The sequence below is a fragment of the Babylonia areolata genome, chromosome 26 (genome assembly GCF_041734735.1).
Source record: "Babylonia areolata isolate BAREFJ2019XMU chromosome 26, ASM4173473v1, whole genome shotgun sequence".
NCBI classification, from domain to species: domain Eukaryota; kingdom Metazoa; phylum Mollusca; class Gastropoda; order Neogastropoda; family Buccinidae; genus Babylonia; species Babylonia areolata.
In genome coordinates this window covers 26,472,628-26,492,278 of record NC_134901.1, presented here as the reverse complement: position 1 = coordinate 26,492,278, position 19,651 = coordinate 26,472,628, and the positions used below count along the sequence as shown (strand labels likewise).

The following is a 19,651-nucleotide window of genomic DNA, read 5'->3' as shown; positions in this document are numbered from 1 at the left end:
TAATCTATCAAACACTGAAACAGGTCAGGGATCTTTATTGTGCATACTCGACCTTGTGCATGTGCATACACAAGATGGAAATTAAGGAGCCAGCAGGTCTTTATGCTTATTGACTGGAAGATTGGAAACATCCCCATCCTTAATCCACCAGGAGCTGATAGTGATACTGGGATCTTTTATGTTTGTTGTGTGTGTGTTACAGGAGTATGCGTATGTACGGCTCGCGCACAAATGAACACTACAACAGATCAGTGGGTGACAGTTCTCTGAGCTGTTAACTTGTAGCTTAATTCATTAACTGTGCCACGTCAATACCATTCAAAAGCATGTTGATAAAACTTCATATAGATCTTGGGCGATCAGGGTATGAGTGTGGGAATAGGCGATAAAACTTCATGCACAGAACTGTCTATAATGTTCATTGCGGCATCTGTGTCAACAATGAACTGAACAGGCTTGCCACAAATGGTAATGATGATGTTGGGTATGCCTTGGCGGGATAAAATGGAGTTCAGAACAGGCAGTACTGCTCTCGCTGAAGTGGATGGGAGTATTTCCACCTCAGGGAAGTGACTCTACTCATCTACCACGATGAACAAATAGTCACCAGTGGGGAAAGGTCCAGCAAAGCAACTGTTGATATCCTCTACACATCTAGTTATACGTATATCCGATAAACATGTAATGTCTATTTTTAGATAGGCTACAATGGACACAAAAGGATCAAATTTGGATTCTCAGACTGAAAAGTCCAGTACACTAACCACCTATTTATGGCAACCTCAATCAATAAATGAAAGCTCTTTTTTTTTTTTTTTTTTTTTTTTCTGTGGACAGATGCAGACTTGCCAATAGCACTGTGTGTCAAAGTCATCAGTTAATTCACGGTTTTGGAATAGCAACACAGCTGTTGTAATCTTGTGTTTTTATGCTTTAAGATACAGCGGTAGGACGGATGCTTATCAATGCAACAGATTGCTGTTTTTATTACTGTTCTTTTTCAGACATTAATAATATAAACATCTTTCCATTATTAATCAAAATCAGAACTTTTGAGTCCTATCATACACACTGCTTCCTCGCATTCACAGTCTTCAGTCAAGTTTCATGTGGCCAATGTGTCATACCTCTCACTTGCCCAGCAACACATTTGGCACAGAGTGACATACCACATTAGGCACAATGTGACATACCTCACGAGGCACAATAACATACCTCTCGCTTGCCCAGCAACACATGAGGCACAATGTGAGGCAGACACCTGGCTAACATGGTCACAACCTCCAAGCCGTCTGCCTTGGGAAGTCTGGACATCTAAAAATTTTAAAAAATGAAAACATGAAAAATGAGCAATATGCACCTGTCCTGATGTTAATTCATCTTTCTGTGGAACAAAACCACAAAAGCAAAAAAACAAGCATCTGCTTTGCTACTTTGTCATTTAATAATATCATACTGTGTACATGTTTGCATGCACGCATAACTGTGCATGTTGTGTATCGTTTAATAAGATAAATGCATGTTTGCTTGTGTGAGTGCTGTACTGTATTGCAAGTATGTGCGGAAGTCATGTTTCACTAATCTTTGAAATAACCATTAAAAAAACTGTGTGCTAATTTTCAGATGTAATGCATGCTTCTATTGTAAGTGTACTCCAGTATACTTTTTCTTCAATGCTGGCCACTGAAAAAGCAATACTTTTCTGATAATGTGTGCTTAGTGCATACCTACAACTGCTGCCAATATACAGTTTTGGCATTAAAAAAAAAAAAACAAGTTTCATTTTCTGCAATAGATAAAAGCAATACATTGTCTGTAATGTACAGAAACAGAATTTTGATAACAAACAAGGAGGAAAATTTATAAGAAAACATTTCAACATATATCCAGGTCCTCAATCTCTTTGTTTCTTTTTTCAGCTCTGGTGGAATGACCGAAAAACAAAAGTTCAGCGGAAATCCACCAACAAATGGCAGAAATCCAAACAATGGAAAAATCTCATGCCTAAATATAAGAATGCAATTCTCATCAAAAAACAAACAAAAACAACAACCAAACCACAGACAAATAAGAACAAAATAAAATAAAATATATGCTAAAGCACAACAAAAAACATTTGCTTGCAAGTTGTATTTGAAATAAGGGTAAATTACCTCAGAAACAATGCGATTCTCCTTGGTGATATGAAACGCAGTTTGCTGAAGTGCCTGCTGGAATGCTGCTGACATGTGCCTAGTGGAAAAAACAAAATTGAGCAGGCCCACCTGTGTATGTTTTGTACTTCTCAACAACATACAGAGAGAAAAAAGCAAAGAAAGAACAATCAAACAGAAGCATAATTATAAAGACGAATGCAAATACCCCCTAACCCTCCACCCCCCCACCACACACATGTATGCCACACCCATACACACTCACATGCAATGATGCATATAAGTTCTATATTTGCACACACACACACACACGCACACACAAACACATGTGCGCATGCACACACTCGCACACACACATGCACACACACACGCGCGCGCGCATACACACACACATGCACACGCACACACATATGCATGCACACACACACACACGCTTCCACATACATGAATGTGGGAACACACATACACACACATGCACACACACACACACACACACACACACACGGACACAGAAAAATAAACATACAAGACATAGTAGGACAGAGAAAGAGAAAGATACAGAATGAGTACAGGATGGAGACAGACAGACAAACAGACAGACAACCATCACAGCCTGTAACACAGACTTGCATACCTTTTGCTACATCCGTTAGAACCCCTGCTGTGAAACAAACTTCCACCACGCACACTTTTCTCTGACTCCTGCTCACAACCTGTGTTACCACCCTCTCTTTTCACAACATTGCCCTCTTCATCCGTGGTCACTGAACCAGAATCTCTCTGTTCCCTCACACCTGTTGAATCCTGACTGCTTGACGGCACACTCTGCATACCATCAGTAGTGAGAAAACCTGTTCGTTCATCTGATGACCCCTGGTCACTGCTGGCTCTCAATGAACCGTCAGTTTCACAGTTTTTGGTTGGCTGGGGTGATGTACGGACCTCTCTCATTGGTTGAGAGTCCTCAGAGGTTTGAGATGGGGCGTGGGATTGGCTGACAGGTGGTGAAGTTGAAGACGTGTTGGATTCAGGTCGGTGAGGTCGGACTGCAGCTACCCTTGGTGTCTGAGAGGAGTTTCTTGGGCCACCTCTGTAAACATGTATGACACATAACCACATGAGTGTGACTTGACATATCATTTCATAGTACGTCACACTCCAGATTCCATATCCTTTACTCAGAGACTGGAAAAGCTTCAAAATAAAGTCAGAACTATTTGAATATAAAAAATGCTGGGGTTTTGAGACTGTGATGTGTTTGTGAATACGACTGCTGTACAGAGGCAAAGACAGACAGAGAAACAGAAAATGAGAGTGCATACATAACCACGCGATGTGTGTGCGCATGTGTGTGTATGGTTTCATCTGCTACATCTTTGCAAACACTATTCATCATAAACCAAAATATGAAAGTAAGATCACTTACATCTTGAGGATATCCACTTGCTGTGCCAGTACATCTCTTTCCTGTTGCACCACCTGTAGTTCTGTTTCTAGCTCCGTCACTCGTCTTTCCTGAAATACATCAATCAAAAGAAACATTAATGCAATAAACAACAGAAAACATACTTATGTACATACCTACTTACATACATAGATAGAGACAAGAATAAACCCAAACCCAGATGTCTTTGTTTTCCATAAAGAAGTGAAAGAAGTGTCAAGAAACACCAGTTTTGGTTTAACTTTTAACCTTATAAAGCTGATTTGTGTTTGGGGTTGGGATGCGAGTCTTATTTATGGAAAGGAAAGACATCTGGGCCTGGATTTATCATTTTCCACTCTGTAGTAGCATTTCATGCATCATCCAATGAGCACTTCAGGCTTAAGGTGTTTTGGGATTTACAATCAACAGTTTGAATATATATTAGGTTAATCAGGTTAAATTCATTGATTTACTCTCTATGAAAAAAAAATTCACACAAACACACACACAAGTGCGCGCGCGCGCACACACACACACACACACACAAGCACACACACACACACTCCACTGCTAACCAAGAATCTCTGGGTTTCTTCCAGCGTCTGCACAATTTGTTCCTGAAGCTTGTCCCCAATGTCTGTCTGGCAAGCTGACTCCTTCGTCTCACTGGTTGGTGATACATGTGTTCCATAGTCACGGAATAAATGCACTACATCTGGCGGCTTCGGCATATTCAGGCCAACATCATCCCAGTCTTCAAAATCCTGTTGAAAGTAAAATTCGTGGAATTTAATCTCCAATAACAAGCATATTTCTAGAATGACCACCACTTCCTTCCTGCCACACAATAATAATCTGTAAAATGTACAAAAGCCTGATCAGGTCCGCTTTATTACATCTGATACACAGCATATATTTTTCTTTCATTCAAACATATTCTGACAAAAAGTATCAACACTGTGAATCAACAAAACACACTGGGTTTTAGAAAGCTTCATTACCTGAAGACTGATTTCATTGGCAACAATATCACTCAAGATTTCACAATGAATATTTCTCTCATCAGATGCGATAGCTTCTTTACCTGATCTTCATTTTCCTCAGCAAACGTGACGGATGTCAGTTTATAGTCATTAGCCATGAGGTATTCATTGACCAGAAAGTTGATGGCTTTCTTTTCCAAAGGGCGGAGTCCATCCCCCTCATCTCTTCTGATTTCATTCTTGCTCTGTCTGTCAGACGTCACTATCTCATTTTCTGCAATTCCATGATCAGTCAGTCAATAAACAAATAAATCATCAAATCAGACAACAACAAAAAAGACAATCAGTCAGACAGGAAAATCAACCAAGCATGTTGATTATGAGAATTAAAGTTTTAAAGAAGTAAACAAACCTCTGTTTTGGGGCAGCATCAATAAAAAAAAAAAAAAAGTGGTTTGTAAAAGTTTGGGCTTTATGTGTGTTACTATTACACCCCAATGTTATTATATCCCATTATCATCGCCATTATATTCCACTGTCATTACCATAACATCCCACTATCATTACCATTCTACCCACTGTTCTTACCATTATATAAGTTATTTCCATTATATTCCACTGTTATTATAATATCCCACTTATTACCATTATATCCCACTATTACTGCCATCATATTCCGTTTTATCACCTTGTTATTGCCATTGGATTCCAATGTTTTTACCATGATATCCTGTTCTTTTACCATTATTATATCCCACTGTATCAACAGCTGTTTTCAGGTGCATATATATATATATATATGTTTGTTTTTCTGTAAGTTACAAAATACAAGGCAAAACACAGATTACAGGAAATTTTAGATTAATGTCTATTCAATCTCATGTATGACTAAATGCATCAGTGAAATCACTTGTTCATTCAATCATTCTTTCACTGCCAAACTTGCATTTATGCAGCAGCCAGGTAGAGGACCTGTATCACTGAAAGGTGATCAGATCACTGGTCTGCTATCCATGAACCTACTGCTCCTAATGTTCGGTAGTAGGGCAGGCCATATTTTCTACACATTGCAGGGGGAATCCCGAGTTGTTCTTAGACACCATATTTTCTGGTTTATAGCACAAGGGAATTTTGCACTCTAGATTGACTGTCAGTGAAAGGGTTAAAGCTCTTTCTCTCTATCTCTCTGCCTCACTTAATTTCCAACCAAAATGAACCACTGAATTGTTACAAATGAAATGAGCTTTCAACTTTTTTTTATGAAATGACTAAGAAATACAACTCTTCATGAAATGTCTGAAGATTTCTTATTTCACAACATGACTTTAAAAAAAACCCAGTTGTTTGTGAAATCAGCATATATCCATTTACACAAAAGCACACCATGATGAACTGCAAGCACTGCATCCATTTGTAAGTGTGTGTGTGTGTGTGTGTGTGTGTGTGTGTGTGTGTGTGTGTGTGTGTGTAATATGTGTGTGTGTGTGTGTGTGTGTGTCTGTGTGTCTGTGTGTGTGTGTGTGTACATGGATGTGTGTGTGTGTGCACATGCATGTGTGTGTGCACACACACTCATCCTGTGTATACATGCATGGATGTGTATATGACTGACTACCACAGACATAAATTCTTCTTCTTTTTCTTTTTATTCTAACGCTGCAAGAAAATGTATGTAATGATAGATTTCACATTTTGGCTGTTGTGAAAGTGTACAAACAACAAGAGGAAGCCACAGACAGGGACAACAATTCAAAGCCACAGACAGAAAGGACTGAAGGCAGGTCAAGAGAAGACAACATGTATGTATTTTAAGTGAAAATTGCTGTCATCTCAGCCGTTTAATCATGTGTGTGTCTGTGCACGGGTGTTAGTGTGAGTGTTGGAGTGTAACAGTTGTAGTACTGATACTGTGATAGTATGTTACTTTGTGAGTTTTATGCATTGTGTTTTTTATAATATTAATGATTTTGTTTTATGTTTCTACTACTTTTTACATACTTTCTTGTTTCACTTTAGGTACTGGATTGTAAAGCGCTTAGAGCTTGCTTATGCTTGTATTATAATTTATAACGCTATATAAAAAAATAAATAAATAAATAAAAATAAAATATTATTATGGAGAAAAGAATGGAGGGAAGGAGAAAGGAAACAAAGTGGTAAAGAACAATACCTACCTGCTTCTCTTGTCAGGGTTTTTCTTAATGACTTGATTGTTTCCTGTGCTTTTCTAAGCTCAAATTCAAGCACTGAAAAATAGAATTCAAGAACATGTCATTTTTTATTTTATCATTATACATGTTTCCATAAACATTTTATACCATAGGGAAGGAATAGAATTCCTAATCCTCTTATAAGTTATACATTTGGATTAAAAAAAAAAAAAAAAAAACTTTTCTTGACACACAGTGCAAACTAGTGATATTAACCATATTTCCAATCCCTTCATTTAAAAACAGACAGCAAACATTTCTTAGATTAGTTTAAACCAAAAAAGTGATAATCTAAACCACACACACAAAAGTTAGTAAAAACAATATACAAATAAAAAGTAAAGGCAAAACCTCAAATGAAAATACCACCAATATAAAAGATACAAGACAGAGATAAAAAAAAAAATGTATGTATTTTACATATATATTTTATATATATAAAAATATATATATAATCTACAGAATTCTACAGAAGTATACATGGGGTTTTCCCCTTACAAGTTTCCTAAAAATAGCAACCAATGCATTTCTATCAAATCTAACCTGCAACTCTTTCATCCACCTGCCGTTCTCCATCATCTGAGTATCTTGCAAAATCCAGTGAGTCAAATGTCTGCACACTGGATGTACGGGCTGAAACAGTGTGATCACAAACTATGAAAGCATTTAATGCAAAGCCTAGTTAAAAAAGACAAGTTCAAAATTCACGTACACATACAAGACTATAAAACATTGACTATCTCAAGATAATAATAATAATAATAATAGCAATAATAATAATAATAACAATAACAATGGATACTTATACTGCAAACTATCCAGAAATCTGCTCTAGGTGCTTTACAAAAACACTTTTGTTAACATAACACATTACATAACACATTACATAACACATAAAAAAACATTTTCATTTTAAATTATAAAGACTGTGTGAGAAAGTTCTTTTCTTTCTGTAAATGAATGGGGGTGGGGGGCGGGGGGTATATATATCCGTGATGAAGTGTATGTGTACACACATGTGTATGTGTTTTGTTTGTTTCTTTGTTTGTAAGTGGTTATTTCAGTTCACACACACACACACACACACACACACACACAAACAAACAAACAACACACACACACACACACACACACACACACACACAACTACCTCTGAATTATTAAAACAGCAGAAGCATGCAGCATAATTACTACTGCTGCTACTACTATTACTGCTTCTATTGTGTATACAGTGGTACTGCATTGTAATAATAGTTTTAAAACAGTCCTTATCATGGCTGTTCTGCAAGTAGCAGGAGCAGAAATAAATACATTAAATATATATACATATAGATACAACCTATCCACAAAAAACTCAAAGTTTACAGCACTGAGATGTGTTAAAGTACTGAGATTAGTCACGTTAGAGGATACACCAAATATTTCATCATCATTATGATTAACTGTAAAAAGCATCAAGTGCCAATCTAGTTCTCCATCATTTCATCCACTAAGTAAGTGTGAGAAATCTAGGTAGCTGCAACATTTTAAGTTAAAACACATCAGCTTTCTTGTCACTGACCACCAAAACCGAGGAGAAGAAAAATAACTAGCAGCCGATCAAGGGTGCCTTGTCGCGGCGACTACAGCAGACGACATCAAGCCAAAAGCAGACGACACAACTTTGTTCTTTGATTGGCCTTAGATGTTTTTCATTTGGCATGGACTTCCGCATACACATTACACTGAAAAAGGAAATCACCAATAAACACTTACAGTAACTCTGATACTTACGTAATGTAGGTGGTGGCGTGTCATCTTTTGTCCTCTCAAAGTTTCCAGGATTGGAAAAGTAATCTCTCAATCGAGGAAGTTCCCGACCAGATTCGACAAGTTCTGTGTGTAATTCCAGAGCAGTCAGTATAAAGTTGTCCTTCAGTAGTTTGCTCGCTATTCCGTCCCATGAAATGTCCACAGTTTCTGAAGAAACCGGCGACTCTGCAGGTGAAGACTGCGACGTTTTGATCTCATCTTCAATGAAATATGTTGGATCCCCTTCTTCGAATGGGTTTAGGTTCGCCGCCATTTTGTGAGTCACGTGACATCAACAAAACCTTTTCTTGTTATCAAATTTAGAACTTAAATTTGGATTTTCAGTTACATTTGTATATATCCTTCAAACTATAAAATATATCTTGAAAATTCTTTTTCTGAAAGTACGATTGATTTTTTTTTTTACAAGTCATGTGATCATATGGCGCGAAGTAGAAGCGTCTGAGGCAACATGGCGCAGGCACGAGTAAGTGATTATTTTGACAGGAAAAAACGATCCCACGAAACTCATCCGTCCAAAAGAAGAAAAATCGATCCCATCGAATTGAAAGCCGATGTTGCAACTGAAGTTGATGTCAAGTCTTGCATAAACATCGGTTCAGCGCCTTTACCATGCGTTAAACAAAGTGTTACAACACCTCGAACAAAGCCGAGGGGAAAAGGAGCACCTACTACGCGAAGGAGGGGGGTTGCCAAAAAGAATCCTGTGACTGGTCAGATATCTATACAGGATGCTTTTGCGAAAGCTTCAGGATCTTCAAGTGACACCGATGGTCATGAAGCGTTACGTGATGCTGAGCAAAACGAGGTCACGGAGGTGGTTACGTCTTACTGGGACGAACATGATGGACATCGAACACCAAAACGCAAGACGCGCCCAGTCGACAGTATGGATGCACCTCTCAGTGATTGCCGAGAAAATAAATCAGCTCGGCGTTCTAAACTAACAGCTCGAAAATCAACAAATGATCAAGTTACACCAAAGAAAGATGGAACATGGGAAAAAGAAAAGGCAGCTCGTGGACGAACTCTAGGACAAAGTTTTCGCAAGATGCTGGCAGAAAAATCTCCTGAAGATTCTCCAGATTTGAGCCAAAAGGTAAATTTATCATCATCTTTTTATTTCTTAAATATACATACTTACATACATGCATACACGCATACATACGTACATACATACAATATTACATATATATGCAGTGCATCATAAGCAGCCAACATAATTGAAATCATGATACATCTCAGAGATTTTGTTGTATTTTCTTTCATGCAAACATGTTTTTATGATGTGATCCTTAACTTTATGTGAAGTCTGTATAAAATAAAGGACTGACCTGCTTTGATAGGCTAACATAGATAAGTTAATCTTATTTTTCCTTTTTTTTAGGGTTGAGAATTACCCATACCAGAGATGCTTAACTTTTATTCTAGCCTGAGTTTAAACAATACACTGCTAAATACAATAGGTGCAGTGGAGTTCAAACAGTATTGAATAACAATTTGAATGCCCAGAAGTTTCAGCAGGCAGAATTCATTTGTAAAAGTTCTCTCAGATTATATAACACCTAGTCTTGCTTTTCTTGTGTTTCAATTTTCATACTTTAGAATAGAATAGATTGTCTTTATTACCAAGTGTACTGGGGTCACAAGGAATATTGGGGTGGATAGTACATAACAAGGTTCTAACATAAATCAAAAATCATACACAAACACAGATTCAGTAGAAATTAGGATACATACAAGTGCATATCAATACAAAAATTTGTGCATACTCGCGCATGCATGCACTGCACACACACATGCACACGCACGTGCGCACTCTCGCTCTCTCTCTCTCTCTCTCTCTCTCTCTCTCTCTCTCTCTCTCTCTCACTCACACACACACACACACACACACACACACACACACACACACACACACGTTTGAACAGAAGCCGTATATTACATGTGGATGGGGCTGATGACTAGATCTTCAGGTAGATGGTTGTTGATAACACAGTTCTAGTTATCCTGGTAAATGTTGACAGCCAAAAAGAACAGGGCCATGAATATCATCTTACATTAGTTTCATTCTTTTTTCTTATCCTCTCAGGCCACGGAAAAGGATGTAGTTCCCATTCTTGAGCCATCTTCACCCAGCTCCAAAATAAACGCCAACCTTGTCCCTCCTGATAGTCAACCACTGGACTCCATGAAACCTGTTGTCATGCCATCGGATGAAGAACTCGCAGCATTTTTCAAACCTGTACACCCGGTGCCCATCTCTCCGCTGCCACCTGCTCCTCAGGAACCGTGCAAAAAGCCAAGTAAACTTGCAGCCATTTCCCCAGGTGTAAAATCTTCCATGGAGAAACTCAAGGAGTTGCAGAAAGAAGATGGTACCAGTGATAGAACCATTCAAAAGACTGTTGGTGGAAAGTCTACCAAGAAGGTACACATGCATATCAATTATCATGATATATTCTGATCAGGATTGCGCTGTGTTCAAGCATTGTTTATCATGGTTAAACTTGCACAAACACTCGACACCACTTACCCTCTTCAAACCAACTTCTTGACAATGACAGTTGAGGACATCTCTGTCGCTCGCTCTCTCTCTCTCTCTCTCTCTCTCTCTCTCTCTCTCTTTCTCTCTGTTTTTCCCCATAGTAGTTAGTTTACTTTGGTTATGTTTTTCCTTTCTGTTCCATTTTATTTGTTTTACACCATTTTTGTTCTGATTTGTACCTACCATGTCACTAGAGCTTTACAGCTAATGACATTAAACATTTCAGTGTTCTCTCTGTTTCTTGTTTCTTCTTTCAACACCATTGAAAAATTCAGAAACATTTTTTATATTCAACAGTTCACATTATTGCAACTTTGAAGAAAATCACTGAAAATGTGTTTTGGCTTATGATTGAAAGAATATTGACCCACCCTTTAAGTAGTTTAACACCATATTCAATTTTCCAGCAGATCATTCCACCAGAAAAGATGCGAGAGCGGCTGGCCAAGTGTGGCAAGCTGGACACCCTAAAAGCCAAGCTGGCCGAAATGAACAGCTCTCTGAAAGCTGTGCGGAAGAGACAGGCTGAGAAGATGAAAGCAGACACTGATGTCGCTGAAGTGGATCTGGGTCCTTTGGAGAAGACGACTACAAAACCAGAGACTGCAACGTCCACGGTGGAAGCAGAGTATGGACCATTTTTCTTAACACCCACATGAATGGGACAGGGGGAAGGTGGAGAAAAATGTTTTAAAAAATAATGAATAGATAACAAAAAGTAATTTGCATAGTATAGGAATAAGAAGTCCTAAACAGCATGCCAGCAATGAGCATGACAGGAAAAGTTAGGTTTACAATGGGTGTTTATTTGTTAGGTTTTTTTCGGGGGGGGGGGGGTTGTTGTTGTTTTTTTGTTGGTTTGTTTTTTTTCCATGTTCTAAGATCAGTGAGGCATTTTTTGTTGTTTTTGACATCTTTTTATACCATTTAATGTAAAATTTATGTATAAACTAACATTAAAAAGAAGCAGAGCTTTTGTCTGTGAGAGATATGTTTGTCATTGGGAATTATCTCATGTGCTTTTATGTGATAACATACAAAAATGCTGTTCATGAGTAAATGAATGCTCTTTTCTTCTGTTTTTTAACAGAAAGAAGGCTGTCCCGGCCTACGAGCGATACGAACACCTGGCTAGAGAAGGCCCCCCGTCGCTGGCACTGCCAGGAAAGTACCAGCGCCTGCTGACCATGTTCCAGGGGACGGACACTGTGGTCAGCATGTTGTTCAATCGCCAGGAGGTCATCACCTTCTCCAAGCTGCAGACTGCTGTGCAGTCCATGACCAGAAAGTGAGTAAACTGGTTGTGTTTTATGTATCCATGCTGGTGGTAATATGGTTGATTAGAGGTGTTTTACAAGGGTGACGCGGGCATTGTTTTTAATCAAAACCTGCTGTGAGCTTCTTCTTTTTTTTTCCTTTTTTTTTTCTCTCTCTCTCTCTCTCTCTCTCTCTCTGCTTTTTTTTTTTCTTTTTATACACACAGTATTTTTAAGAAAACATTAAGGTATATGAGTGTTTAGCTGTAAGGTTCTTTTGTTAGGAGAACAGCTTGTTATTTTATTCTCCATTTGACAGTTATTTGCAGTAATGCGTTGGCAGAGGACATTGTTTTTCTGCTATTCTTGAATCACAGTTCACAAAATATTTTGTATTTCGCCACCAAAGTTATGTTTGAGAAAAAAATGGAAGTATACAGTTGAAAATGCTTGTTTCTTTCTCCTTGTCAACAGAAACTTCGATCAGCAAACCTTGGGCCAGATGAAGACTGTGTATCCAGATGCCTACACCTTCCGACAGGAGAAGGGCCTTGCCAGGTTTGGTCACAAGGTGTCCAACTACCAGCTGACTGTTGAACCTGTACTGGAAGGCTTGGATAAAGAAGGTAAATGACACCCCACCCCACCCCCACCCCCCCTTTTTTTTTCTTTTTTTTTTTATAACTAAGCAATTATGTGAGTGGTCCAGTACTTGAAAATTTATTAAAGAACTCGGATATGGATATTATATATGTTGAAAGTTTCAAAAGAGAAGCAGCATGGGTTCTTATGCTATTTGACATATGAAAATTTGCAGAAATCAACTTGTTTGTGTAATATTTTTGGTCATTTCCTTTTAAAGACACTGCAGCCAGTTTCCTTCTTCCATCTGATGCATAAAAACCCCGACTTGTGTTGCAGCGGTTATTAAACCATTCTCTGTGTTCATGCAGGACCCAAGTTTTGCAGTGGTTAAACCATTGTGTATGTGCAAGTTCAATGTTTTGTAGTGGTTAAACCATAATGTATGTGTAAGTTCAGTGTTTTGTAGTGGTTAAACCATTGTGTATGTACAGGTTTAATGTTTTGTCATGGTTAAACCATTGTGTATATGTAGTTATTTGACTGTTGCAAGTTCAATGTTTTGTAGTGGTTAAACCATAATGTATGTGTAAGTTCAGTGTTTTGTAGTGATTAAACCATTGTGTACGTACAGGTTTAATGTTTTGTTGTGGTTAAACCATTGTGTGTATGCAGTGATTTGACCATGTCTTGTGTGCATGCAGGTCCAAGCACGGGCAAGAATGAGAAAGCAACCATGTCTGCACAAGCTCTCCTGAAACGGAAGCGCATCTTCCACAACAGTCTGTTCAGCATCACAAAAGATCATCATGCTGTAAGTTTTGTTGTGTTTCTTTTGGTGGTTTTTCTTTATCAGAGGGTTTATTTTGTTGTTTTGTTTGTGTTCTGTTTGGGTTTTTTTGTTGTTGTTTTTTTTGTTTTTTTTTCCAAGGGTGGGAAAAATGGGGGGCGGGTGCTGAAAAGTTTCCCAGTTCATTCACTTTCTCTGGTGTCTAAAATTCAGTGTGCCATTTTTAATGGAATTCTTTGCTGATGACCTTTAGTAAGATACTGATAGGAAAGATTGAGTTTACTTGTTGAGTGATCTGTAGTTATGAACGATCTTGAGAAAAAGGTAATCTATTCTAAATTGAAATTATGCATCATTTCATTTTTGAGCAAATACTAATATGAAAATTTGAACAGGTTCTCCTATTGAATTTCATTGCTTTGACATCTTATCACCGAGTTATACAGTTAAAGCCTGTTATACATCAGTTTGATATGGCAGATATATTTAACCTAACTGGGAGTATGGTACTAACTCCCCATATTTGTCATGTAGGCAATTTTTGTGATGAAATATAAAGTCTATGATTATTTTCTTGTTTTCAGAATTTTCTATCCAAGCAGATCCCACCAATCCAAATTCCATCCTCCAAGATGACTCGCTGGCACCCTCGATTTCCTTTGGATTCTGTCCCTGACATCGAAAAGGCTGAGCTGCCTGAGCCACCGATACAGAAAGTTCAGACGGCCAAACAAGTATTGGACTGTGCCATGGGAAAACTGCCTGCCAGGGTGTGTATGATTCATGATTTCATTTGGTGATCATGAATATAAGTTTGTGTGAATAAGATCAAGTGCTCATGTTAAAGATCCTGTATTCCTCCATATCAGTGTTCAGTGGGTTATGGAAACATGCACATTCCCAAGAAAACATATGGTTGGCCTACGTGACATGGTTAAGATAGTCCTCTGCATAAAATCCCATTGGTACATAGTAGTGAACATAAGAGCTGCAGTCTGTGAACACAGAAGAAAGATGATAATGTCAACACACTTTCAAGTCTTGCACAATCTTTACGCTGTTGACCAGTGTTGCCTTTATTCCAACCTATCTTTCATTGGTCATGCTACGTTTACACTTATTGAAGGCTGCGAGATGAGCACATTGCTGAAAGAAAATGCGACAGATTATTGCATACTTGTGTTTCATCTACTCCATCTCTTCTGCTCTCTCTCTCTCTCTCTCTCTCTCTCTCTCTCTCTAGGTGTATGTGGAAGAGTTGAGAAGTGATATGCATATTTAAATGATACGCATATAGGTGGAAGCAGCATTGGCCAAAGTGGCAGCTCAGTCGGAGAGTACCCATCCAAAGGCCAGCACGACAGGAGAGCCATCAAAGGCAACAGTTTCAGCGCCCAGTACTCCAAAACCAGCTGATTCACCTTACCGCGGCATTCCTCTGTCTCTCCTTGAAAAGGTAACTGTTTTTTGTTTTGTTTTTTGAAAGTCTGGTTGAATGTTATCTACCCAGCGAAGATAGTTTTGGTTTTTGCTCAAATGTTGTCCACGCAAGCAGATTAAATTCAGATATTGCTGAATCTTCATCAGTAGCTAATACATTGGTTGACAGTTTGTTTACACCTGTTAGATATTGAAAGAGAGTGAGAGTAACTAGAATAAAGGCCATTTGGCTGATCATTAGTTTGAAACATCTTTTAAGAGGAACCATACTGCACCTTAGAAGGAAGTTTTGTCTGTGGCTTCAGATGTGTTGGTGAAAAATATCACATTCAGTCCGAGAAACTTTTCTTAGTATAAAGAAAGAACAGAGATGGGGAATATTTCACTTAAGAGCTAAGGAAATCTTGAGAGTATAAAATGATTCCTCCCCTTTTAAATTTCTTTAGTCCTTTCTGTGATTGTGTTCAGCTTTTGTTAACCTATTGTTGATGTGTGTGTGTAACAGATTCGCGCGAAAGAAGCTGCCAAAACTAAAGCAGCTTTGACGAGAGATCCAAAGGAGGACAAGAAAACAGAGATGATTGGACGCCTGCCCACCCTGATTCGCTCTTTGAGAACGTATCCTTGCCTTGGAAACTTTTTGAAAAAGAAAATTTGTTGATGGAAGTGATTTCTTTGGAATAAAATATGTCATAAATTGTCTTAAATGTATAAAAATAGTGAACTATGATTTCAGTTTTTGTTGGTAAAAAAAAAAAAAAAATTAGACGTTTTGCTTGTGTTTAAAATCAGACCAGATCTTTCATTTTTCAGAGCCAGAATGAAACTGATGGACACTAGACGTCATTATTTGAAGACAAACAAAAGATTACTCATAAACCATTGCTATCCAGGCTTTGGTATTTTATGGATATACAGTCTACAGTATGTATAATCATAACATCAATTGACCCATTGAGTTCACAAACATTTATGGTTGTCAAGGAAGATCATTTCACAGACCTGTACAAAACATGATGGCTGTATTATTTCATGGATACAAAATGGTAATTGTCATTTTAAAGTTCTGGATAGAATTGAAAAATCCAGATGAGTTAATTGGTAAGTCAAAAACGCTAGCTGTCTAAATGGTTTATGCTGACTATTGCTTTAAAAAGATCTTTTGGTACAGGCACTTTTTGCCATGTATGCTCACATAGTTTTATACCCTCTGGATTATAAGATGACGGTCTTAGTTTGTGAGTATAATCTAATCATTGATAACAGGTTTTGTTACAAATTTTTATGTGTTGGGTCATTTTCTCAGTGTCTTTTATTATTTGCAGTTTTAAATCTTCAGCTTTCACTTTGATTCAAAACTATCTCCTTGACTGGTCACAGATTTTATGTAACAGAAAAGAAACCCAGTCTGCCGTATAAAACAGTTGTGGACAAACTGGTAGACAGCTATGACACTTTTATATCTCCAGGTAACTTTTTATTCTTGGTCTAGTTTCTCTCTCTCTCTCTCTCTCTCTCTCTCTCTCTCATATACATACTGAACCAAGGTGCGTTTTAGCTACTTTTTTTTTATGACTGATTGATTTTATGACATATTTTTCACTTACCTTTCGTAAGGGACCTAGGTGTACAAATTATACATGATTAAGCCTTCTCTCACTCTCTGTCTGTCTATGTGTAGGTCATATCTCTGATGTCCGTTGATCAGGTAACTATTTTATCTCTGTATCTCATTCCATCTTTCATTCCAGCTGTTTTTCTAGTCTCCACTCCTTCCTTCTGATCGTCTCTTAAGTGTAGACAGTAGAGTTACTGTGACAAACCTGTGGGAGAAAAAAATTCTGTTCATGTAAGTTGCGATACATGATGGTAGAGACAGAAAGTTGAAAACCTACCTTTACAAACAGGGAGTCCTGTGCACAAGATACTGCCTACCTGGGTAGTGATGACCGACAACTGCCTTTGGGTGCTCATTCCTTTCCTGTGTCATTCAGTCGGGTTTCAGTCATAACACACAATTACACAGACATTTAACATTTTACATGTATGATCCTTTTGTTTATTTACCCCACCATGTTGCCAGCTATGCTCCATTTTCGGGCGTGTTTTTGTTTCCATAATCCACCAATCATGAGCGAAGGAAGCAGGGCTCAACTTCTGGAAATGTTTTCCCTTGCAACACCTGTGGGAAGTGCTGCGCATCCAGAATCGGCCTCTTCTCCCATATGAGGACACACACCGACAGATAAGCCTGCCTGCCTACTCATCCGTCGGACCGACGGGAGACTCCATCATCATCAATCCACCAATTGCTAACATGGATTACAGGATCTTTAGCAGGCATATTCTTCTGTGTACGTATACACACCAGCGCTTGCTGGTCTGGACATGGTTGACCTGGGATGTTGGAAAAATCTCCACCCTGAACCCATCAGGTATGATGGGGATGGAACTCTGGAAATTTGGATGAGAATCCAATGATTCACCTTTACAGAACACACAGCGATGAAACAAGGGAATTTTATACACATGTGAAAGACCATGACCTTGCTATTAATTTGCCCTGTTGTTTTGTTGCAGTGGAGGTGGAGGCCCATCTAGCTCTGCTACATGAGCTGGCGCCAAAATGGATGCAGGTGATACAGATAGCGCGTGGAAAGTACATCAAGATCGACAAGAACATGGACATCTCCACCATCATCACAGAACTCAACAACCTGGCCAAAAGTCGCAGTTAGAGACACCAAGAACATGTATTTTACCCTGAAGTGAAAGATACATTGATGATGAGATTTCTAGGAGAGTGAGAATGGCAGGGTGGGTGGACTTGGGGACTGGATAAATCAGAAACTAGGGTGGATTTGTTTTGGAAGTGTTCTGGGAATGAAAGAAGCAGACTGAGTGATTTATTTCAGGTGAATGGCAGTATGAATCTTTTTTTTTTTCCTCTGCACTTCCCTTCATTTTAGGGTTAAAAAAAAAAAAAAAAAAAATCAGCATAAACTGTAATAATTCACTAACAAGCTAAGCCTATTCATATCTTGGGGTTGAAAAAGTGTGCTTTGGTCATTGGCGAATTTCATGCATGAACCAAAATACTGCATACTGATCATGGACTGAAAACATTCACATCAGTAACAAATTCAGTTACTAAAAACTGCTACTAAAAGTACTATGTGGGTGTTGTCTCCAGTTTAGACAATTCCATGCGTGAAATATAAAATTACTCGGTGCTAGATCATTTGAAATTAGCCAATTTTTTAATCACTTGGCTGATTTTTTTTTATATAACACAAGGTTATGCAACCACATGGTCAGTTAGTAAAAACGTGCACTGAATTTTCTCTGTGCTTGGACATTCATGATGCCAAGTTATCATCCTCTGTCTTCACATTCTTCTGTTTTTCACCCTTCAGCTGAGTAAATTCATGTTCAGTCGCTTCCAGTGATCAAGACACAGGACCAAGCCGTATGTCATAGGCTGTCAATGTTAGCTGAGGGCAGTGCAAAAGAGTGAGGATTCCAAGAGAGTTAATGGGATAGATGCTTTTAACAGAGAGCTTTTTGATAAACACTCACAGTACCTGTCATCAAAACACATCAGCAGTGCTTTTTTTTCTTTTTTCTCAGCTGAAAAATGAACATCCTGTTTTCATGCACAGATGGTAGTTCGACAGAAATGCATATTTAATTACACATACTTAACCGTGACGCAACTTGTGCAGACTCCGGCAGGGGTCTGACATTCCGCCAGAAATGCATATTTAATCAAAAAGTATCACTGTATCTGTTTTTATTGTGGAAGTGTATGAGATCAAAACGGGTTTACACGTGTATTTTGATATTATATGAATGCATGTAATTAAAAGAAATGTACCGTTACACTTGTATTCTGCAAATGTTCTTTAAAAAGGCATGTGTGCTTTGCATTCAGCAGAGATTTTGTGTGTTGAATGTGTGAATATTCAGTTACCTTCAAAACAAGTGAGGTTTATTTTATGGCATGCAAATTCATTAAATCATGTGATCCATAGTGTAACAATGAAGATACTTCTTTTGTGCACCCCCAAGATTTTTAGATCTTTGGTAGTTTTAGTTGATCTGGTATGTTTCTGTATTTAATTCTCTCATGTTGTATATTTCTGTACATAGCACAGTGAAATTAAGATGCACCAACATTAGGATCTGTAATATGCACAAATACTCCGTTGCATCAGATGTGTAATAATTGATTTTTAATTAGTGTGTACTGTATTGTCTTGTGGAAAAGGGTAAATCATAATGTCAAAGTGACAGGTATAAATTATTACTGTTCTGGCGTTAGGAAAATCATAGGTCAACATTTTGGCAAGTTGTGATCATCTGTGCTTTTGATCTGATGCCATTTAGAGATTTGTTTAGATATGAACTCGGTACTGCCAGTTCATATCCCCTGACTTTCCCTGTAGACA

General features: G+C 38.2%; 2 protein-coding genes across 4 annotated transcripts in view; one reads left to right on the top strand and one right to left on the bottom strand.

Annotated features, from left to right (window-relative positions):
• LOC143300768 (RAB11-binding protein RELCH homolog) overlaps positions 1–8,837 on the bottom strand; it is a 186,568-nt gene extending 177,731 nt beyond the window's left edge. For both annotated transcript variants that reach the window (XM_076614692.1, XM_076614693.1), the window contains exons 1-9: positions 8,546–8,837; positions 7,316–7,405; positions 6,737–6,808; positions 4,664–4,836; positions 4,155–4,343; positions 3,580–3,668; positions 2,788–3,243; positions 2,154–2,232; positions 1,216–1,314 (exon numbers count right to left, since the gene is read on the bottom strand). In XM_076614692.1, the coding sequence (XP_076470807.1) occupies positions 1,216–1,314; positions 2,154–2,232; positions 2,788–3,243; positions 3,580–3,668; positions 4,155–4,343; positions 4,664–4,836; positions 6,737–6,808; positions 7,316–7,405; positions 8,546–8,837 (1,539 nt within the window). The remainder of the gene's footprint in view (positions 1–1,215; positions 1,315–2,153; positions 2,233–2,787; positions 3,244–3,579; positions 3,669–4,154; positions 4,344–4,663; positions 4,837–6,736; positions 6,809–7,315; positions 7,406–8,545) is intronic.
• A 198-nt stretch (positions 8,838–9,035) lies between these two features.
• Positions 9,036–18,029, top strand: LOC143300568 (DNA replication factor Cdt1-like). 2 transcript variants are annotated; one of them, XM_076614329.1, is made up of 11 exons: positions 9,036–9,683; positions 10,677–11,015; positions 11,543–11,760; positions 12,223–12,420; positions 12,863–13,014; positions 13,675–13,784; positions 14,345–14,530; positions 15,058–15,216; positions 15,706–15,818; positions 16,581–16,669; positions 17,781–18,029. In XM_076614329.1, the coding sequence occupies exons 1-11, from the start codon at positions 9,036–9,038 to the stop codon at positions 17,936–17,938; spliced, it is 2,370 nt and encodes a 789-aa protein (XP_076470444.1). In that variant the 3' UTR covers positions 17,939–18,029. The 2 variants fall into 2 exon arrangements, with proteins under 2 accessions (XP_076470444.1, XP_076470443.1); XM_076614328.1 differs by having other exon boundaries at positions 11,540–11,760.
• Positions 18,030–19,651: the final 1,622 nt, after the last annotated feature.